This window comes from Chelon labrosus (assembly GCF_963514085.1).
Source record: "Chelon labrosus genome assembly, chromosome: 19".
NCBI classification, from domain to species: domain Eukaryota; kingdom Metazoa; phylum Chordata; class Actinopteri; order Mugiliformes; family Mugilidae; genus Chelon; species Chelon labrosus.
The window spans coordinates 7,696,956-7,720,369 of NC_140352.1; the positions used below are offsets into that span (position 1 = coordinate 7,696,956).

Here is a 23,414-nt window from a genome sequence, read left to right on the forward strand (position 1 = left end):
TTACTTTCAGAGTATTCTGGACTGCAGGCTGTTTAACCCTCCCACAAAAGACAATGCAAGCATTTTTGCGGAGCAGTGAAGGAACTGCCTTCGGACGAGGAACCATCTCAGCATATGCAGAGCCGGAGGAGAGACGCAATTACCATCAAACGATAAGCGGCTACTGCTGAGGCGCCACAAAGGACGCGGGAGGAAGTGGTGAAACATTTAGGTCACGCCAAGTTCAAGCCGAGCTCGCAGTGCGAGCTGAGGACATACACGGGGCGAGATCTGCAAATGGGCCGCGGCACAAATTGGATTTAACACAAGAGCGATGTTTAAAATTTCAAGAGCACGAGGAAGGAAAACATCCTGTCTGGAAGGAAAATTAGTATTTACTGATGGTTTATTAAAATGAATGGCAGCAGGGAGAAAATATTGCAGTTTGTTTGTTCGCACGCTGCAACTGTTCTTCCTTGCCACAGCTTCACAAACACACTTTTTGGTTTTACGTGTCTTGTTAGAGTTTCTAACTACAGGTTCAGATGGCTGTGTACAAGATACACCTGTGCTAAGGGTCTTGCCAAAAATACTTCTTAATAAATCCCTTTTGGAAACCGCGGTACATAAATTAATTAGAGCAGACAGTTATTCTAATCACATTAGGGCGAGCGCTTTGATATCTCAAATTTAATTCGAACTTTTCGACAGGTAACTTTAGTAAAAGTGTGGTGATACTGCACAACAGAGGTAGATTAGAGTGTATTAACCCCTGCTCTGAGGTTAATTTGAGGTTTCTCATCAAACTTTGAAGGTGTTGCTTTGACACATCAACCATCTCTACTAGTACCAATGCTGTAAAATAGTAATAATACATTATTACCAGGATTAGAGTCATTTGCAAATTAGCTGCATGCCACAAGAGCCCCAACGCCTCAGGTGCATGTGCAGCATTCATCTTTCTTTTCTTTCCATGAGGCATTTTATCACAGAAAGGACAAAATATGAATAATTAGCAAAACAGCGCTCATGACAACGAATCCTATTTCTGTCTTATGTCTTCAGTCCAAACAAATATAAGCCACAGCTCCCAGGGTTTCATCAAACACATCAATATTCAGCCGATAATGCCTTTAATCTGTGGCCAAGAGAACCTTGCACTGCTCCTCCAAACACTGCAGGGAGCTTCCGCTAATGATCAAAAGTGACAAGGAAATACGAAGTAAATAGCTCATAATTAATTTAAACTGGCCCGCCATTTATAATACAGCAGCCTGTATTATGGAGCTGAACTTCTTGGATTGGAAGCAGAGTTCAAAAAGAATCCAGTGATGAATTGTTTGATGCTTTTTATGTGCGCTCTGGGGTCCATTGGGAAGTCAGTCAGTGATGTAAAGAAAAGCTGGCGTTACTCTAGTGCTGTTATATGTATGATATGCAAAATGCAATGTACCTTTAAAAAGTCCCCATGAATGTCCAGGAAAGTGCTACTGGAAAGTGTTTCCAGTAAAAACAGAGCTGGAGAGCGACACCCATCCTGAAAAGACAAAACTGCTGAGAGACGAAAGTGGAAATGCTGCTGTTAGATTAGAGATGCAGGAGGAGGATGGGAAAATTTAAGGAAGAATTGCATTTGACTTTACAATTAGTACACGCCCTCGAGTGCAGGATGAGTCATCACAGTTTAATTGATTTTATTCATTCATTCATTCTTCTTCTGTAAGTGCTTGTCCTGTGAAGGGTCGTGGGTCGGCTTGAGCCTATCCCAGCTGTCATCGGGCCAGAGGCGGGGTACACCCCGGACAGGTCTCCAGTCTATCTCAGGGCTAACACAGAGAGACAGACGACCATTCACATTCACACCTACGGCCAATTTAGAATCACCAATGAACCAGCATGTCTTTGGATGGTGGGAGGAAGCTGGAGTACCTGGAGAGAACCCACGCGGACACAAGGAGAACATGCAAACTCCACACAGGAACCAGTCAGCCCATGGATTAGAACCCAGAACCTTCTTGCTGTGAGGCATCAGCGCTCACCACCACACCACTGTGCTGCCCAACCTCCACGTTAACTTCCCGATTGATGACAAATGAATGGGAGACGCATTTTTATAAAAACCTACCTGTTTGAACTGCATCAAGGCTTACATTTATGTATAATTAAGGGTGTGGCTGGTTTAAACTGTTTTCCAAGGCGTCTCCCACCTGCTCACTTGGGTCAGGTGGCAACGACCAATGCATCCCTGCTAAATGTACATTTCTTGTTTTATACACACACATATTTATACATTTATCTCTTCCCTTTAAATCTCAGCGCACAGGAAAAGTATTTAATTTAGACAGATTGCTTTCTTTGCACTGGATGGGAATGCATACAATTTAATTTTATACTTTTTGTATATTGACAATGAGGATTATGATTCTGACTGACCTTAAAAATGGCTGTTCAGGAATCCTATGAGATGGCGTCACGGAGGTCTCGTCCACTCTTTATATGAATTCGATGGTCTAGATCAAAGATATCCTTAAAAACTAAACAAGGTACTTGCATTAATGTCATTAATCGCATTAACTGATCAAGTAAGTAAGTGAGTTAACATCCTGTACGCAAAACCCGTCATTAGACCTGCAGCTACCACTCTGCAGTCTGCTTATGAATCCCCATCTGCAAACTGTATTATCTAACTTTTCCATTATCACAGTGCATGTTTAAAAAGACTAGACACTGCGCGTGGTCTTGACTTGGTGACAGATGGCGGCCTAAAGGTCAAAAACACACATGACGCTCACAGTAGAAGGGATCAGTGCAGAAAGATACCCCTGTGAGTCTATGGTGGATCCCCTCGGGAGAGAGATGCCACCAAAGGCTTTTTATTGAACTCAGCAAGCTACAAAGTGAGACCCCCACTTCGCCAGGTCCTGATTCCATAAAGGCAGACAGCACCCAGGCTTAGAGACGCCCACGCCTCATTCATTCGCTTCCAGGCTCCCGGGAGTCCATTCAGTAACGTGTTCGACCAAAAACATTTAGTCAATAAAGTCCTGGATAATCTCTAAACTGACAGATAACAGCTCATGTAAGTAGATAACAACAAAAAGAGAAGCACATCAGAAATATACAATGGTTTCCATTCGCTAAAGGTTTTACTCTTCTTTAAATAAATAAAAATATGGTTTAAATGTGTTTTGTTAAATGAAAAATAAACTTTTGTTAATACCGTGAACCTATTATTACCAAAACTGCCATCGTCTTCTTGAGCCAACAGAGACTATTCACACTGGAGCCCCACCGCCCGACTCACACATCCTATGATCTCCTCTTTACTTAATGAGGTGTCATGTACAGTTTATAGAAAAGGTGTGACCTTATTAAACTGTGAGTGAAGGGGTGAGGCGATGGCGCCCGGGAAAGATAAATGGTAAGGCTGTATAGTCCACGGGACGCTGTTCACGGGACAAGACGCCATCGTTCTGATTGCTCAGAGATGTATGACTGACATTTGTTGGTTCCATGTAAACGATGCCGCTCAAAAAAATGTTTGAATATTGAATTTCATTAAAACAGATTTTATTCGCAATGATTGAAAAACAAAAGAAAATGTCCTTTTCTCGCTAGTATAGCCATTTGAAAATAAGAGTTTTACATTTGCATCTCTTGCAAAATACATAAAATAACCGTACAAAGGTCAGTGCAATCACATTAAGCAAAGAAAAAGTGTTTTCAGTCTAACTGAATAAATGCAGAGATTATTTTTTTCTCCGAGAGCCGGGCTGCTCTTTAAATCAAACCACTTTCCTGAGACTGCTCCAAGCTTTCCAAACACCATTCTTGTTATTCTTTTCCTTTAACTTGATTTCTGACAGCCAATTCAATTAGGCTGGATATGTGTGGGTGTGAAAAAAGAAAAAAAAAAAGCAACATGACACACTGAGAAGATGGATGGCAACCTTTGCTTCACCATTAAAATCACAATCGCGTCGCAGTGAAGCTCAATCTACTGCCGCGTTACCGGCTGCAGCAAAAATGAACACGGACCGGTCCGCAGCGCCAGACAGGGTCATAACTAACCGCCTCCTGCAGTTGAGCTGCTTTTGAGGATTGTTTAGATTTGATTTTTTGGCAGCATGTGGTCAACACCACATTAGGTCTGTCTTCTACTACTGAATAAGGTAAAAAGCCAGAGTGAGAACATTTTAATTGGTCAAATGTTCCATTTTCCAAGGATAAGGCACGGTGACTCATGAGCCACCTGACCTTAACGGCAGTCAGTGGGTACGTGTTGTCTGGCCGAACCCCTGTTAGGACTCATCGGGCGCCAGGGAGGAGCTGACCTGTTGGTAGATGAAGGAGTAGAGGCTGACGTCAGGGCGCCGACCGAGGCAGCTCTTGCACACTGAGCTGTAGTAAAGCCCCAGGAGATCGTACACCTCCCCTGTGACGAAGACAAGGAGACCGGGTATATCGTAGAGTCAACATTGTGGACTGATAATGGTTTAATTACTTCACATAATTTGCCACACAGCAAAGATTAAAACCTTTGAACATCAATAGAAAAAGCTCAAAAAGAAAAGGCATAAAGAAAGTTTTGTAAAAAGAAAAGAAGCAGGCGTCACAGCTGCTCGTCTCACCAACAGTGATGTTCTTCCGAGTGAGGAAAGAGTGCATTTTGTGGACATCTGTCATGAGCTGGTTGTCACCGAAAGTGAAATAGGCTACGTCTCGGCCCGCCTCGGCAGCTGCCAGCATCTGGAGCAGAGCTTTGAGGGGAAGAAGGGTCGCGTTAAACCTCAACCTCGGCTTTTTTATGAACAAATCAATATATTTTCATTCTCTCTTTCTTAGATTAAATTAACAGAGATCCGAAAAGTAATCCGGCAGCGTTTTCCTTTCAAATGGCAGCCTCTGCAGCCTGTACAGTAAAAGGTAAGTAATCGGGGGAATAGGTCTCACCCCCACTGAGAACTCTGGATTAGTTACAAAGGCAGGCCAGGCCAGGCCCCGGAGAGCTGTGAATATTTTAAGAGACTGGAAATACGTCTGCTGATTAATGAAGGTTGAAACATCGGCAAAGTTAACGAGCAAAACTGAATCAACATTTTCAGAAGGGGGCTAAGCTGAAATATCCCCACGTTTCAGCAGTTTCTCTCCCCTGCGCCGTTTCAACCGCTTCCTTCAAAAAATTTTCTGGCAATTAAAAACAGGCGGCCATGTCAGGCCACAGAAAGTAAACCTAGGGCGGGGGAAAAGAAACAGAATTACGAAAGCTCTTCCCTGGAGGCACGTCATTAAGTAGACAGTAGGTGATTGTGCCTATGGAGAGACCTTAATATAGCAAACTAATAAATGTGAACGGATGTATAGCTTGTAAGCGCAAGAGGTGCAAGTCAGACAGAAATCGAGAGGCAGAGCTGCTACTGGAAAAAGCTCCCCCCTCAGTGACAGTGATACAAGGCACGGACGGAAAACTGTAACAGATTGATGGACCCGAGCAGGCGATCAATTTCACTATTAATGAAACATATTAACTTTGTCACTTGATCAATAGGAGGAAGGCGACGAATAGACCTTAAGTAAATGAACGCATTCCCCCAGAAGACAAATGGATGCCCCGAACTGATCTGCTGGAGCCTTTCAATCTGAAATTTATTCCGCTATATCCTGGATGAGAGTCCAATTAGACTGCCAAGAGCACAACCGTCATGATCTGAGCGCCTTTTCCCCCCGACTCGCAAAGATCTACTGACGGCGGCGTTGCGTCACCGCTCACCTTTGAGGCGCGTGTCACCTCCAAAAACCCCGCAGCCCCAGTTCCCCGTTGCCACGGCTGCGAGGTTTTGACTTGGTTCCTTCGGGCGAGCAAAGCCACAGTAAGCCTAGATAGAGGTAAAGACAATATTAAAGGCAGCAAAATTAAAAAAATAAAATAAAGAAATCTAGAAAAATAAAGAAGCTGAGATTCGTTATATAGGGCGTGATAACACTGTAAAACATTTGTTGAGTCCAAAATCATGCACGTCAAGAAGAAGAAACTGACAAACAGGTCTGACAAGCGTCACATCTCAGGAGGACCTCATAGTTCCAGATCTGGGGGCATATTTGATAAAAACCAGACCTGCAGAACATCTCCATAACCTCAAACATAAACGGAACGAAAAACTCAATGTCGTAATTGCATTTTACATCGATCAGTGCACGAACGCATAAGGGCTGGTTGCTGAGGCTGATCGTGCATTACCAGTTTTGCATGCTAATGCAAGCTGGACATGTCCTACAGCTGTACCATTTAACTGGCAAAACAAGACTTCTATTATGAAATAGTTACGGCATATGCAATGTGTGTGTCCTTTATACAAAACAAGTGATTTTTGTCTTTTTTTTGAGAGGAGAAAAGCGAGCAGCCACAGTGAGCTGTTAGATGAAGAGCTGCAGACAATGCACTGAACAGATAACCAACTCCTATCACCTGCTTTTTTTTTTGTTTTTGACGGAAAAAAGGCAAATTAATGACTGACTTCTTCAATAAAATGACGGTAGTTTGTTTATTTTCTTTTGTTTTAAACCACATTTGCCGTCACCACCAGTAACCACAGCGTCAAATTGACCCTTTTTCCGAGTCTGCCACTTTAAGTCCCACGAGAAATAATTTTCTAAGAGCAGGACATGTGAAAATGAAAGCTCTGAAGGGGCTCTGGACATTAATTTTCACACTGGAAATGAAGAGGATAGTGAGAATGAATTGTAGGTGCCCATCCCTTCTCTGACCAGTCATAAATTCTTCCCTGTGAAAGGGCAGATGTGACAGTTAGCTGAACAATATTCGAAACAGGATTGATCTTCGTGTCCGTGCATCCCTCACACCCTTGTCAGAACTGTCAAACACCTCCATGCTTTCTGACAGCAGACCTGACAACATCAACATCTTGATTTTCTATTACAAATAGAAGAAGACATGGCTAATCCGGGAAGAATACACATATGGAAACACCCCAGTTTAAAAAAAAAAAAAAAAAAAAAGTGTTGTAATGCTAATGTAATAACTGTGATTAATTGCTCTAAGGTCAATTATGTTCATTAAAATTCATTCTGTGCCTAATGGACAGAGTAATGAATACGATTATGCTTATTCGCTGCAAATACAACGATCTATCAGTAGATATTACACGCGTATGACACTTAATAATAATAATAATTCATATATTTACCCTGAGAAGAGTAAACACGTGTCAATATTATCTCAGCTGTCATTATCGTCATCCATTAGCAACCAAATGGATCGACCCTGCAATCATTAAACATGTGCAAACTAACTGTAACGCCAAGTTAAAAAAGATCTAAACCGAATTCTGTTCTCATCTTTTCTTAACAGGTAGAAAGAGAGGAGAAAAGGTTGAAGAAAGCAAGCAGGAAGCAAAGAGTAAAAGACAACCTTGTTGAGCTCTCGGTTGATCCTCTCCGGGTGAAACTGTTCAAGATGGTTCCTGAACTGCAGCGCGTCGATGGCCACGATCTCGGTGCATCTCCTCTGCCAACTGTCCCTGGAACAGAGGACAGCGAAACAAGCGCGCTTTGGTCAACTGGGGAAATAAATTCTTGAATCTACATTAGTGTCGGAGATGGGAATTTGAACAGAATAAAACAAAAATAGTGACAAGCTCTGTGAGAGCTCCGTTTAACCACAATCACACGCTAACGTGCCGATGTCCAGCAAGTTTCATGTTTACCAGGTCATGTCCGGTCATTATTAGAATCTAACATTCAGTGGATCTTCAAACTCTGCAGGATTCATCCTCTGCGACCATGAATGGCTTCACTAATGTGCCACAGCAATCCATCAAACTGTTCAGAGTAGTACAATTACTCAATCAGCGCAAGGCAGTGCATCGTTCTTAACTAAGTGGGAGTGATGAAGGAGTTATTTAAATACGTTAAAGCGTGTAATAAATACCTTGGAGTTGTGTCCTGGTGGCTGCCATTCCACCGGTAGGTCTGTGAGTAGCCTGTGTATTTACTGTACTGCTGCGTCCCTAAAAACAGACAGGCACCTTAGTTACATTGCTGAGTAAACACTAATATAAACCTCAGTTTTTCAAGATGACGCAAAACTGAAAGGTAAATATTACAATGTGCTGATGTGCACATAAATTCTGTTTCAACTTTGGTGCAAAAAACTGTCAAGAAGCAAAAAAAACAATGATTGTTGTTTGCCACTGAAATGATTCTTGAATAAACACAAAGGAAATGAATTACTAGACAAATAACACCTTTCAGGGAGTGCGATCAAATCTAAAACAGTAGCAGCTGTCTCCTGACAAGAGGAAGGTCAAATTATTACCCCCCCTTGAAGCGATGCGAGCAGCAGCGACTGGCCGCCGGCCCACGGGGGAACACTCGACGCCCGCGTGGGGACAGGCAAACGGCACAGTCAAACAAATGAGCCGGAGACAAATTAACTACCCCTTCATTAGCGCTCATTAGTACCTGGCTGCAGAGAGCACTTGCAGAGATGCTTCATGCTGCAGGATGAATAAACCAAGTGATTAGTAGGGGAGCCTTGGTCAGCGGGTATTGGGAGGTCCACACGGGAGGGGGAGGGAGGGAGGGGGGATCTCCAGAGTGCACTCCACTTGACAGATATTGCACTAATCACCAGACAGCCTTTCATTGTTTTAGGTAATAAGCTAAATAACTGCCTGAACAAGACACTGAAGGACCTAATGTAGTTCACGAGGAAGCAATTGAAACAAAACAGATAAAGAGAAAAAGAGAAGAACGGGCAAAAACACATTAAACCTGCACCGGTAGGAAAGCTAAATGAATATTTGTATTTACATAAGAGCTCTAATGCTACTAGCAGAACTTAATATTGGAAAAAAATCTATTATCAGTATAGAAATGATGTTATAAATGGATAAAAATGCAAAGCTGTGAACTGTGAGATAACGCTATGACTGTCATACTAGAGGGCCTTGTGTTAACTATGCAAACACCTGGCCTTTACTGGTCCTCCATAAATATCAAACTCTGAGATCAAACATTTTTGCATTTGAAAGCGACATTCCCCAGGAACAAAATTAATTATGCTTTTGATTTCTATGCGACCCGTTTGTCATTTAAGAATCGTTTGGAGCGGGGAAGCAGATCAATCTTGGCCCAGGGAAAGGTGTGTCCGTTTGTTAGAAATGTTGCCTAGAGTAATAAAAAAATATAAATCAGCAGGTATAATTCACAACGTCCTGAAGGTTGTTCCATTCATGTGTAAATACGTCAAAACAATGCGTCTCATACTGGTGGTGGACCAGATCCTGAAAGGTCAGGAGCGTATCTCATTGCCGTGTCAAGGCAAAACTGGACGAGGGAAGAAGTTTTACTACGGTATTATTTTCAAGGTCTGCATGTGAACAAACAATCAATCTTAATATATAAAGAAAAATGGTCAAATTTAAGAAGAAAAGTAACAAAGAAATGCAAGATAAAATTCCCCCATGCCACCTTGTTGCAGCTCCTCTGCTTACAGCCTGCAAGCAGTATTTTCTGGTCAGTGCAGCCATCACTGAATCATAGGACTTCTCCTTGATGCTATTTATACCTTTGACCGCTCCAGTGGCAGCCAGATATCTAGCAATCAAGGAAAATTCAATTAGGCCTGGGCACTTTTGTAAATTTCAGTGCAGAGGTAAGATCCATTAGCTTTCTATACTGTATGCCAAAACATATCACGGGGTTGGGGAATGATTTACCACGGGACCACGATGCAGCTAAGGCTTGGACTTTTACAACAAGGGGTGGACAAGAGACACGGGCGGGGTTTAATAAAGATGATGGAATGGAAGAGTCCATTAGTGGAGCAGGTCTTCGGTAGGTCTTCCAGCTATAATTAATTCTGGGCCCTAGTAATAAAGTTAAGTGGCGTAAGTGGAGGAGCGGGAGAGAGAGAGACGGCCAGCAAGATGTCTGAAGGTGACTCTGCCAAGTCAAAGTGAGAAGCTCTTATGGTGATGCATGATTGGGAAGATGGCATATCTGGTGCCTCTCTTCCTGTTCTTATCCAAAACCCTCTTGTTATGCAACGCTAAATGCTAAATATACATTTCTGACGTCTATAATTTGAGGACTTCAATTTTCATTTTCAAAATATATTGTAACATATCTAATGTTAGATACACCGATCAGCCACAACTTTAAAACCACTGGCGGGAGAAGTAAATAACGTTGACCATCTCGAGACAATACAATGTTCTGCTGGGAAACTTTTGGACCTGGCATTCATTGGTGTGGATGTTACTTAGACATGTAGCACCAACCTAGACCAGACCAGGCACCCCCACCCCATAGCAATGACACTCCTTGATGACAGCAGCCCCAGCAGGATGCAGCCCATCAGCACAAGGTGTTGACCTGGCCTCCAAATTCACTAGATCCCAAACTGATCAAGTATCTATAGGATGATCCACAGAAGCCCCCTCCCCTTAACTCATAGGACCCACAGACCCCCCACTAACAACATCCTGTTGCCAGACACCACAGGACACCCTCAGAAGGCCCATGTCCATTCTCTGATGAGTCACAACTGTTTTGGAGGCACAAGGGAGACCTGCACAATATTAGGAAGGTGGTCATAATGTTATGCCTGATGGGTGTACTTTCTGTGCCTCTGGGAGAGGGAATAACTCTGCATACCAGCACGTGGCAGTAGGCTGCATTCGTCATTCAAAAAGGGGAAACAGGAAGAGCAAGAACAAGATATACGACAAGATATACGACAAGACATGATAGAGCAATGCTTTCCAATAATTTGATGTTATGCCAAACCAACGAGAAAGGAAAGTATATTTCCACGGCCTCAGGTCACAAGTTTAATGTCAATCAAATTTTGGCTTCACAGTCACTGCAATGAAAGCTGCTTTTACACCATTAACAATAAACCTGAGCCAAAAAGACTATAAAAATAAAAATGGTTGGGATCAAGTGAGTAAAAGCTGGATTTACATTTACATTCGATTACAGTAGGAGTTTCTTATACGTTCTATGAGATGCGCAAAATGAAGAATGCTGACGTAGGGGCCAATGATATCCCTGTCTATTTAATTTATGACACCTATATAATTCAAACAAGGAGTTAAGAGCTCAATAGATTATATTAAGTAGAAGCAGTCGTTTTCTAGTAGCCCAGCTATAACTTTCAATTTATTTTACTGTTGCAGAATCACAACTTGATTTGCGTAGGCTTTTTTTTTCACTGGATGTCTTCTTCAAACACAATCAAGTTCCTACAACAGTCTAGACAAACAGCGTTAGACAGATAAAAAAAAAAAAAACAGGTGCCATCAGCCTCCTGCTGGGGCTCCTTAAGCCTAGATCTTGTTACTGGGTCTCCTGGCCTGTCCCAGCCTTGTTTGTTGCAAACACTCAGTTGTGAAGTGTCGTCATGGAAATTACTCAACAGAAACACCCAACGGCGCAATCAGGACAGCCTTGTCTCCAAATAAGAGACTCTACCGTTTGCAGCCAATCAAAATAAAAAACGTGACAAGGACAGACACAGAAAGCAGAGCAATTGCTCCAAACAGCCCTTAGCCTCTTGCTGAGTCAGAATGGGGTAAATTGAAGAGGTGCTTCACGCTGTGTGCGCAATGTTTTCTTCAGTCAAATTACAGGACAGGCAAGTCAACCTGATCAATCTGATCAGGACTAATGGATCTGAATCTTGAATAATTGAACAGCTGGAAAATATTGTTCGTTACAACTAACCTGTGATAATCAGACACTCGTTATGATCCAGGGCTTCGGTGAAGAGGCGAGAAACTATTAGCTCGGGGTTAATGAGGAAACGGATTTCCTCTTGGACGAGACCAGAACTGGTGACGCCGCCTCCTACGAACTGATTGGCAAAATCCACCTGCAAATCAAGACAGCCTGGTGAGGATGAGGGGAAACATCATGGAACTCAAACCAAGCCCTTGACTTTATTCTTATATGTGGATATAATCCTATAGAACAAAAGAAAAGACAGTTTCTCAAGCTTATAACAGGAGGAAAACACCTCACGAAACAGTCTCTGCCCTTTTTATCCTATTTGTGACAGAATTCCTGACAAGCTGATTGGGAAGTAGGCCTAAGGTGTTGGCATTACTCAGACCTCTGTCCCCTCATGCCAAAATGAGCTCCCCCCAGGAGCAGCACCTAAGAGTGTGGCTGCCAGTAGCAAATATCAAATCAAGAGAGTAGTCCTGCAGTCCAAAGTAAACATCCTCCTCCAGTCATAGCAAAGTGCTCAGTGGATTTTCTTTTATTTCATTTCAGCCTGTTTATGATTCAAAAGAAAATACACACCTCATTGTTTCGGCTCAAACGTGACAGTTGTTTTAACCAGAAAGCAGCCATGTGGAATATATAACCTTGTAATTTCAGGATTGACAGTTATTGCTCATTGGCCAATGGACAACCCTGACTGAACACATCACAACCCCAGCAAGAAGCTGCAAAAGGGGGGGGTGAGGGAGCAGCCTGAGAGCAGATCTCCCCAAACTGGTCACTCAACTCTGGGACAGCGAGCCAGCCTCCAAAGTCGGCTTTGACAAGCTGTCAGCACCCCGCCGCCACCCCCGCCCCCAGCAGGGCGTCCATCAATCCGAGCTGCAACGCGCCCCCGGAGCTGGTCATGTGTGCACATCAGCTGTCAGTTTGTGGCAACTGGAGGCAAACAAAAGGTGAAAGCCAGAGCGGGCCGTCCTGACAGTGTACAGGAAGCATGGCCGACACGGAGAGCAGAGGAGGATCAGAGGCCTCGACCCCAGTCCCAGCACACGGTCCCTCTGACGTGTCACAGGCTCCTTCAAAAGGCCTTTTTCAGCAGTAGTAAGCACTCTGGGTGGAAGAATGACGTGGCTCAGTGAGTGACTATGACACTGGGGGAGGAGGATGGATACCAAGCACAAGTAGGACCATCTCTGAGACGCATCACACAAGTACTTAAAGTTTCTCTTAATCTTAATATGATACTGTCTTTCCACAAGTGAACACTTCTTCTTCTTCTACATGTCGTACCTGAAGCATCCCATAACCATCATCCTCAATGGTCCCTTCACAAGTAATGTGGAGCTTTGTGAGCGGAGTCTGTGAGCTGAAACACAGAGATTGCAGGACATTTTCATAGAAAGAAGCAACACCCTCCTTCGTCTACTAAAATTATAAAAATACAGATCAGGCATAACATTATGACCACCTTCCTAATATTGTACTGTGTAGTTCTCCTTGTGCCTAAAAAACAGTTGTGACTCATCAGAGAATGGACATGGGCCTTCTGAGGGTGTCCTGTGGTGTCTGGCTACAGGATGTTGTTAGTGTGGGGCCTTTGAGGGGAGGGGCCTCTGTGGATCATCCCACAGATACTTGATCAGTTCGGGATCTAGTGAATTTGGAGGCCAGGTCAACACCTTGTGCTGTTCTTCATGTTTTCTTTAGTTGTTCCTAAAGCGTTTTTGTTTGCGTGCCTGTGTCAGGCTGCATCCTGCTGGGGATGACTGCTGCCATCAAGGAGTGTCATTGTTATGGGGTGGGGGTACCTGGTGTGGTCTAGGTGGGTGCTACATGTCTAAGTAACATCTGCACCAATGCCAGGTCCAAAAGTTTCCCAGCAGAACACTGAATTCTCACAAGATGGTCAATGTTATTTACTTCTCCTGTCAGTGGTCATAATGTTATGCCTGATCAATGTATTCATTGATTGTAGCATAAACAATTGGAGTACCTTTTCCAATTTAGTGGTTTATCCAAACTTCTTCGGGTGAATGTCACAAGTCCAGTAGGTACTGAAAGACAAATCGGTAAATGTCTATTCTATATCTGACTTTACAACAACACAACAGCTTTACTGTTTTCAATAAGAATCTAATCTGATCACCTACTTTGCTCAGTGACACTTTTAAAATAGCACATCAGGGTTTTCAGCTTCTCAATCTTCCTTGAAGAGGACCCCTCAAACAACCTGCAAGCAAAGAGAAATGGAGGATTTCATTAAAATGATGAGACAACGTGATCTTTATAGAAATGCTTACTTTCTAAAGTAAGCTTTTTACACGGCATCCCGGCCAGCCACGAACGCTTTCACGATCAAAAAACTACAGCCAGTACCAGGAAAAACGTCTCTCTATAACCAGTCCACTCTAGCCATGTGAGTTCAGTCAAGCTTTAACTTTTGATATGAATTAGTTCATCTCTCACTCAGCCTCCTTTTCAGTCACTAGGCGATTATGTAGGAGCTCCTTCGCTGCTGCGACGGCTGATTTGCCCCAGGCTTGCCATCACGGAGCAACACTCATGTGCCACTTCACAGCACTCACACAAAAAAAAAAAAAAAGGAAGAGAGAGGGAAACAGGGCTCCCTCTTTGGGGAAACATTAAGAATCCCTAAGTCCCTTTTAAGCAGCGGAGTCCTCGAGAGGCAGGAGGTCAATCCCCCCTAGAACAATGCACGAACATATTCATGGACAAAGCTGCTTGCAGCGAGGTGCGGTGGACGGGACTGAATGCACTTTGAGCATTAGGCCCACCATCTTCCCCACAGAACCGCCTGACGTGCCACAATAAAAAGAGAAAAAATTCCATGTGAAGGAAATGAAATAATGACAAAAGCTTGATGCACTGAGAGCCCTTCAGGGGCTGAGAAACTCATTCATCGAAGTCAACTCCAGCATTCATTTTTCTTTTCTTTTTTTTTGTCAGCGTGGCCCCTAGAAACAATCATGCCTCTTGTAGTCCTCAGGGAAAATGTCTTTGACATAAGCTAGCCACTGGTCAGGGCAGCCTTTTAGTAACAAATAGCAATATGGTCTTTGGGAAATAGAGAATTAGTACGCAATTATATAAGAGCACTATGCCTCCTACAGATGTGCAGAAAGCTATGATGTAACTCAGGGTTTGTGCGTCATGAAAACTAGTGTGGATACTCAACTACACCTTTTTGGTAAAATCATAAAGGCTGAAAGGACGTTCAAAGAAGCAAAAAGTACTTAAGTGTCTTTATAGTCGCTTTAATCTCAAAGCAAATATAAAGTTTGCATTAGGATAAAACAGCGTCAACAAATCTCCTGCATTCATGATGAGAGAAAAAAGGCTCCAAAGAACTTAACAGCCGGCACATAGGCTACCACACTGGTGAATTAAAGATATTTTTAGCGGGAGGAAAAGAGGGAGACTCTGGCTTCCCTTCCAAATTAAAACAAAAGCTTTACGTGAATGAAATTCTGATGCTAAACTCTTTCACTGCCTTCTGAGAAATAGCCAGCGGCGTTCCGTATCGTCAAAAGCAGCCATCTGAGTCAATGTTAATCTAATTTCCTCTTCCATTTAGGTAATTACGATGTGATGCCAACAGAGATGGGGTAGATGGGGGGGCACATGACCGAGCGGTGGTCTGCAAACTGATTTTTACGTTAAACCACCCAGACAATCTCCTCTGTGGTTTTGGTTTAAACTCCACATTAATAAAGGTATGTATTGCACCCTTCTTTTATATTTGAAGAGTGATATATTAATAAATAAATAATTGATATAATAAAAATGCACCTTTTCCACCATTTTCTCAATAAACTGTACACATAATACTATGCATCACCCTGGTTAGTAACATCTTCCGTAGACAATAATACGATGACACTGCAAATAAACTGCTTGTTCCGGCAAGTAGGGCAAGATTAAGACGACTCATTTACTGTGTAGATGTTGTATGCTTTAAAGTCCAGCCAGGAGATAAAACGATAAAGAGAGAAAAGCACATACAGTAGTGCCCCCTCATGGAATTGAAGCTAGTTGCCACAGCGGTGTTATTTCCAAACCACATCCCTACATCACCTGTAAAAGTTGATGCCTGGGTAGTTGTAGTACTCGCTCTTTCTGGAGTTCCGCCGGGGGAAGGTGCAGAAGAAGGCGTTGGCGAGCAGACATGCCACCTGCTCCTGAGACATGGTGATGGAGTGGTTCATGCCTTCCCTGAGGAGCGGTATTGGCTGGGGGGGGGGGGGGGTGGAGGTAAAACAGAGGAAGGTCAAAATCATTTGTTTTTGGCAATTTAGCAAACAAGACATTGAAGTATGCTGCACAAACGCAATCATTTAGCGGGCACTCTGCGCTTCTTGAATCAGTCATGATAATTACAATCATGGTCCATTTGTGCTCATGCATGTGAGCCATGCTGCCAATAACGGGCTATTGGTTTATAAATAAACATTGCATCTGTTAAGGCAATGCTGTAACGACAATGTGGAGAGTCTGTCAAATTAAGACTAGAGGCCAACAAGAAAAATGACTTTGGCTGCAACTTGCGTCACAAAAACACTTAAAATTTACGGTTTATAGGAACAACACAGCATCAGTGTGTTGTCTGGTTTTCTCCACCTCAAACATTGAGCACAGTTTTGAACACAAACAGCATTTTCAACTAATTTCTTTCCATTAAAAAATGCATTATTCTGCATCTTTTTGAAAACGGCCGATGATTGCAGGCGACCAAAATAAACTCTCATAATGCAACATGTCTAGAAGTGAATTTAATACTGAAGGCCTTTATTATGGCTTAAAACACTGCCAGAAACATTCATGAATCTATCACAAATTTCACTTGTGTGGGCCAGTTTCAGTGGTAAATTAATCAAGCTAGAAATAAAATAAACACAGATGTAAATATTAAAATTTGATGATCGTGTGCTGGGCCAGATGAACAGCCTTCTGCCAGCTGCGAACACTTATCTACATGCTAAAGAACCAGATGACCAAAAGGACTATAAAACATCTGACAAACGAGCATCAATAGCTACGTGCCTTGACCCCGCAGTATTTACTACTACATTATTTGTCATGTTGTGACCTTTGGGATCAACCTGCTGCTGCGGCGATCTACCATGTCGCAGACCAGTGAGTCTGTGTCCGTTAGTTAGTGATGGGTGTTACCTTGGTGCAGAGCTCAGATGCGCTCAGCGCTAATTGCACCATGTCTGGCAGCAGGGAGTCAAACAGATGTTCGGCAGCATCAGGCTCCAGGACCTTGGAGAGAGCACGAGATCTGTTTATGTTTGTTGTTTTGCCACAAAATTCAGCTGTGACATTATTAGCGGTTTGGGTTGATTAGTTCGAGACAGGCGGGGGAAATTTACAGCTCTGATAGTTAAATAAAAATGTTTATGTGCAATCTTACAGAGAAACAAATACTGCTATGAGAGGGATTAACAACCTGAAATACTGTGTATGCAAATACAGATACTTTTATATTGAACATTAAAAGGGAATCTGACAGTTATGGCTTTGTATTATTAAAATAAACCTGAGTGTAGTTGGACAATCCATCTCTAACAGTATTTCAACAACCAAATATTAAAGCAACATATCTGTCATGCGTGACTCCACCACACATATGAATCTTATGGTAAACAGATGTTATATACTACCCATATTTACACCCGTATTGGCTACAAAATGTCAGAAGGATCAATCACGGGGCAATTTCATCAAGGTTGCACAGCCATGACAAGTGATTAAACAGTCTTCCTGGAAAAGATGCAAATGGCATCAAAAGCGTTTGAAATAGAAAGGACAGTGTGTTCCCAGGACAAGGAGCCTTGACTGGTGATTTAGCCCCTGGACATTTATATTATGGCAAAGGAAGCCTGACTAAACACTGTCGTAAGTAATGACCTGGCTGACATCATAAACTGCTCCTATGGGCGTAATAAATGAAGGCAGTTGACAAGAAGGGGTGGGGTGGTGGGGGGCAGGAGATACAGCTGAGGTAGTATAAGCCGAGCTCCTTAAATCAGCAGAAGACGGTGCATCAAATCAGCTCAACTAACTCCGTGTATGACTTGATACGAGTCTGTACATCACACCAAACTGACAAACCAATCAAGCGAGACGCGGGGCTGGAGGCAGCGGAGAAAACCAGAGCTCCCATACAGATTTAACACCTCACACTCCTTGTTCCTATTCGCCACAGACCGAAGCGGTAAAAAGAGCCCGTGAACATGTGACTGTGTAAAAATAAAAGATGCGTGTGCTCATAACTGTAAATACAGCGCAGGTTAGGGTTGGCGAAAGCGATACGAACAAAACCGACGCCGTCCGTCAACAGCTATTCAGTTATTCATAAGGTACAGCGTCCAGAGATGAATATTCAATTAAGGCGCCTGGCCCATCACTCCAAGCCATTCATGTCTGCTTTTCTAAGACGCTCAAGATCATACGGCTACAATTGGGGATTGGATAAGTGAGAAGAGACTCATTGAAAAATGTGTACATTACACTGCATTGTTTGCATTTATATATTTTACAGGGAAAATGGAAAACTAGAAGATTTGCAGTAGGTTAGTCTGTGATCATCACCGGCTCCCTCCCCTTCTGCATGTCAGACTGTTAAAACACAGGTTTTCGGACCGAGGGAAGGTCGGAGTAAATTCTGTAAGCAGCAATAAATGTTCGTGGGTGTCAACTTGCCAAAAACATAGAGCGTAAATAAAGCAACAGTGATATTTATATGGTGATAAAAAGGTACCGGCAAGTTTGATATGACACCCAATTATACCACTTTTGATCAAACGCTTTACGTCACTGTCTACCATTTATATGGCTATTTTAATACACACCAGTCAGACATAACATTATGACCACCTTCCTAATATTGTGTCGGTCTCCCTTGTCTCCAAAACATCAGAGAATGGACACGGGCCGTCTGAGGGTGTCCTTTGGGTCCTATGGGTTGGGGGGAGGGGCCTCTGTGGATCATCCCACAGATACTTGATCAGTTTGGGATCTAGTGAATGATTTGGAGGCCTGGTCAACACCTTTTCAGGTGTTCCTAAAGCGTTTTGGTGTGTGTCTGTGTCAGGCTGCATCCTGCTGAGGATCTGAGGATGGCTGCTGCCATCAAGGAGTGTCATTGCTATGGGGTGGGGGTGCCTGGTCTGGTCTAGGTGGGTGCTACATGTCTAAGTAACATCCACACCAATGAATGCCAGGTCCAAAAGTTTCCCAGCAGAAGACTGAATTGTCACAAGACGGTCAATGTTGTTTACTTCTCCCGTCAGTGGTTTTAATGTTATGGCTGATGCGCACATTTTACAGTGTGACAAAAAAACTATGCTATGTCTGAGGTGTATTGCAAATCCAAAACTTAACCTTTTATTTGTCTTAACATGATGATATTTTGTCTAATAGAGTTTTTATATCATAGATGATGACATACATATAGGATGCTATTGATTCACCAGTGTAATGCTGGAGTAAAGCATTCCCTGGAATGTAATGTCAGCCATGTTCATTTCTGACAAGTTAATAAATGTGACCTTTTGCCTAAGGATTAAATAATTTCTCCATACCCCCCCACCCCGCTCCGTCTGGCCTGCAGAGGCAAAGTGTAACGTTCTCCACCCCTTGTGAAATCCATTACTGTTCTTCTGCAAATTGACAGAAACACATTCAGGATTCTGACACGCATGATACAGGCCTTGCATGTACTTTTTTTTTTTTTTTCATGTAAAATGTGAGCTATCACACCAGCCGATGTAATCTGGATGATGCCAAATAGTGCAGGGTGAGTGAGCGCACCTTTACCATAAGGAAACTAAAGCCTGTAGTTTATATCAATGTCACAACGCAGCCATCTCTCCAAATGGAAAACTCCCATCACCGTCACGAGCCAGACAGTAGTACAGCCCTCTCTGATTCTCTACACGGGATGACGCAGAACGCATTAAGACAACAGATGATGGATGGCCACAGACACTGACAACCCTGAGCAACGACCAATGAACCAACAGAGCTCTCGTCATCATGATACAACTCAGGTTTATTTTTAGGCCCAGCCAGTAGAGAGAAAAAAATATTTAGGGATGGTAAAAGAATAGGTGAAAAGAACACCTTTAAAAGTGGAAAAATTAAAAAAAGCTGTGAGCAAATTTTATTTAGATAATTCCCACACTTAGTTATTTACAATGGAATTAAAAACAGTGTGAATTCTTGGGAATTACCTTGTATTCTGCTTTAAAACATGCTAAATTTTTATTTCACCCACCTGTTCAATGAACACTCCCAACTGTTGTGGCAGAAGTAAGTAAACACTTTTATAATCTAAAACAAGTTACTCCAGTAGCTGCAGATTTTGGACAATTGTACCTTTTACGCAAGTGTTTCATCGTTAAACTAAAAATTATACTTTAATTTATAACTCTCAATCACTCAATAATAATGACCCTAATCCAAATCCTAATCCTTCTTCGACACGTGTGCTCCTTAATGTTTACGTTTATTCAATGACGTCCAAAGGGGTATTTTTCCTGAAGACGTTATTCACTACATTTGGGATCGGTGGGATTCATAAAGAAACTGTTATCAGAAAACACATTAATAAATATATCGTTTACCTTAGTGCAGTACAAATGCAGCGATGTGAAGTCCCATTTCTTGGCATTTGAGGCGTTGTATTTCAAAATTGCATTCTGTAACAACAAATTATTATTATTATTTATGTGTACAACAAACTGCTAAAGCGACACAGTTCCTCTCAATTTCTGAGCCCATGATGCCATCTTATGGCACAGTCTGGTAACAACATCTAGTAAATAATGGTTGCTTTCTGATCAGGGGACCAGTTGCATGGGAAAACTATGTCAGATTATCACTCAAAGCAGAGTGTTTAACATGTCTTTGAACATCGAGTTTTAGAGACGTTAAACTTGCCTTCAACTCCTGTGGACTTGTAACTTTATCATCAAAGGTTTCCTTGATCAGCTCCCACCTGCTCTTATTCGTCAGTTCTTGTGTTTCCTGGGGAAGAATGAAAAAAAATGAACATGTTACTGTGGTTGCTGTTTAAAATTATAAATGAATGCTACATTAATAAGCACAATGACCTGTATCTTTTGACATGCTGAAGTGATATTAAATTAAATATGGCAGGGTTAATGAAAAAAGGCACATAATGTGACTGCCCTCTTTACATGACTTATTAATGACTGAACAAGTATGTAATTTAGCACATGTATTAATGTCTGTAAAGCTTTTCAGTCATCCAGGTAATGGTATATCCACAAGCTGAAACAAGCCCAGTTTTTTTTGGACACATGTAACATAAATACTGTAATCTATGACAACCATGGTTTGATATCGATATTTAAACCTTTACCTCATCTACTACAGGAAACAAGTTGTGCCTAGAACAGGGCATCTTAACGTGCACATCATCCCAGGCATCCCTAAACTTGGTAGGATACGGAACAGGAACTTCCCCACTCCGAAGATGGTCTGTCTGTCAGTGGGAATGAAAAAAATATGGTGTTAGAACATGCAACACCTGTGTGCAAACCAAACAGTCCATAAAATGCGTATCTGTCCGAAACCTGAATACTAATTTACATATAAAATATTGCATGGCAGTGCTTAGTCAAAGAATGTCTACAGTCAAAGTCATGAATGTGATTCTATAAAGGAAATAAAGGAACATAAATGTAGCAGACTTTTAAGGTTTGCATGAATCAAGCCTTTATCAGAACGACAATTGATGAAATCAAACACAAAGAAAGAAAGCAAAGGTCTCTAAACCTCTTAAAAGTTTGCCTCGCTGTCTGAACAGAAATCTGCACAACGAAGAAAGAAAGAAGCGCTCAAACCCTTATCATCACAGTGTGCTTGCCAGGAACATCCTTCAGCGGAGGAAGCCGCCCGCCACATTCTGGCATTCTCTTCAGCTCACTTATAGGCGTTCCCAGCCACTTCACGTCAGCGGAGGTAGGTTCCTTGTCTGCACCTGGTTTCTCTGGAGATCTCTTTGCCTTGCTCCGTCTCACAGGTAAACCTTGTGATGAGACCCCTGGAAAAAAGTCTGTTATTTTGTTACTGTGTCTGAAAGAGCCCTCTGAGCTCGCTCCCATTTCTTGCTTTTCAAATCCATCATCGTTGCGGGACTGTGTCTGCATAACGCCACTCCTTGCACAATCCTTGGAAACTGGTGACTCATGAAGGTCTTGATCCTGGACTTGATCCTGGTCTTGATCCTGGACTTGTGGCGTCATGGGTTGGGTTTCTTCATCTGTGTCGGAGACGTATGATTTTTCGACGTTTTTGCCGCCTAAAGACTGAGCCGAGGTGCTTTGTACGTCTCCATCATCACTCATGTCTGCATCCTCTTGGGTTTGGCACACTTCAGCTGTAACTGTGCTTTTTGAGGGCTTGACCAACCATCGATCAAGAGTATTTCTGAACTTCTGTTGCTGCTTGAGTCCAATTCTTTGAAGGGAACCTTTTGTCTTTACACCTCGCAAACCACCTTCTCCGGTCTTTGGCTGTGCCTCCATGTTTGTCTCTGTTTTGTTTTCTCTTCTTTCTTGGTCTAGGTCACCAGCACTCTGGCTAGATGGGCCTGGGGGTATAATAAAAAAAAAAAATAGGTTACCCAAATAAAGGAGAAAAAAAAAACCCATCAAGTTGCTTGTTATATACTCTGCTGGTTAATTATTATCTAACCTAATTACCTCTGACAGAAGATGGTGATGTTGCACTAGTTTCAACCCTTAGTCTCTTCGCTAAAGGTTCAAAGTCTGTCAGTGCTGTCATTCTATAGAACCAAGAAAGGAAGAAATAAAACAACACATAAGACATGACCATCCCATGTACAGCAGAGGCACAAACATTAAATAAACATTAGATTTAAACGTTAAAATACATCTTAAATGAACTCACAATACAACTTGAGCTGACACCGCGACTGAGATCTTATTTGCTTTTGTCCAGACTTGAACCTTGGGCAGTCCTTTTCCCAGAAAGTGTGCAGATCTTAAAATGTAGTATGCAGCCATACATGACACAACCTATGCAAAGAAAGCACACAACAGTGCTTTAGTTAGGGATATAATTACAAGTGTTTAACTGTCCTGTAATTTTAAATTTAGTTATTTAACTAATAAGCGCTTTCTGAAATGTTTTGTGTTAAATATGATTCCGCGTTTTGTGTTTAAATTGTAATTATGCGCTGTCAAACGCCAGGTTGACAAACTATGCGGCTTCCAAGCAACCCATTCAGCTGTAGCCTAGTATTGGCTAGCATACATGCTAACTAGCTTTGGACTACGCCAGGCTGTAAAAACACCCGGTTCAGAAAACACTTGAGCAGATATTGTGTAAAGTGACACATTCCTAGCAGAGAGAGATTCGAAGTACACAATGAGAGCTTGTGTGTCATTATTAAAAACGCACAACCGTACTTTATAGTGTCAGCGGACGAGATGCTACACTGGGGTTCCTTTTGCTAAACGCCAAAACACTTCCGCATGCGAGTGACGTAGGAGCTACGGAAATAACGCGATAGCTTGAAAAACTATTTTCATAATTTAGAAGCGCCAATAATATTTTTAGCGTAGCAGTAAATATCTCGAAATTCCTACTGACCAAGCATA

General features: G+C 42.3%; 1 protein-coding gene across 2 annotated transcripts; it reads right to left on the bottom strand.

The window, feature by feature from the left end:
- Positions 1-3,532: 3,532 nt before the first annotated feature.
- LOC311504400 (poly(ADP-ribose) glycohydrolase) lies at positions 3,533-23,411 on the bottom strand. Of its 2 annotated transcripts, XM_084567441.1 has the most exons (18): positions 23,223-23,411; positions 22,702-22,829; positions 22,494-22,576; positions 21,633-22,381; positions 21,149-21,271; positions 20,704-20,790; positions 20,388-20,462; positions 16,927-17,019; positions 15,832-15,986; positions 13,887-13,966; positions 13,730-13,790; positions 13,027-13,102; positions 11,731-11,878; positions 7,928-8,006; positions 7,409-7,517; positions 5,750-5,855; positions 4,611-4,739; positions 3,533-4,414 (listed from the first exon to the last, which is right to left on the bottom strand). In XM_084567441.1, exons 2-18 carry the CDS (start codon positions 22,815-22,817, stop codon positions 4,281-4,283), a joined length of 2,403 nt encoding a protein of 800 aa, XP_084423567.1. In that variant the 5' UTR covers positions 22,818-22,829; positions 23,223-23,411; the 3' UTR covers positions 3,533-4,280. The 2 variants fall into 2 exon arrangements, with proteins under 2 accessions (XP_084423567.1, XP_084423568.1); XM_084567442.1 differs by having other exon boundaries at positions 22,702-23,411.
- Positions 23,412-23,414: the final 3 nt, after the last annotated feature.

Bases quoted from the DNA above. Each gene is read 5' to 3' on its own strand.
- LOC311504400 (XM_084567441.1), bottom strand. From the start codon at position 22,817: ATGGCTGCATACTACATTTTAAGATCTGCACACTTTCTGGGAAAAGGA. The intron at 21,272-21,632 runs GTTTGAGCGCTT...TCCCACTGACAG, and splicing joins AGCACACTGTGATGATAAGG to ACAGACCATCTTCGGAGTGG. The intron at 11,879-13,026 runs GTACGACATGTA...CTTGATTTGCAG, and splicing joins ATGGTTATGGGATGCTTCAG to GTGGATTTTGCCAATCAGTT.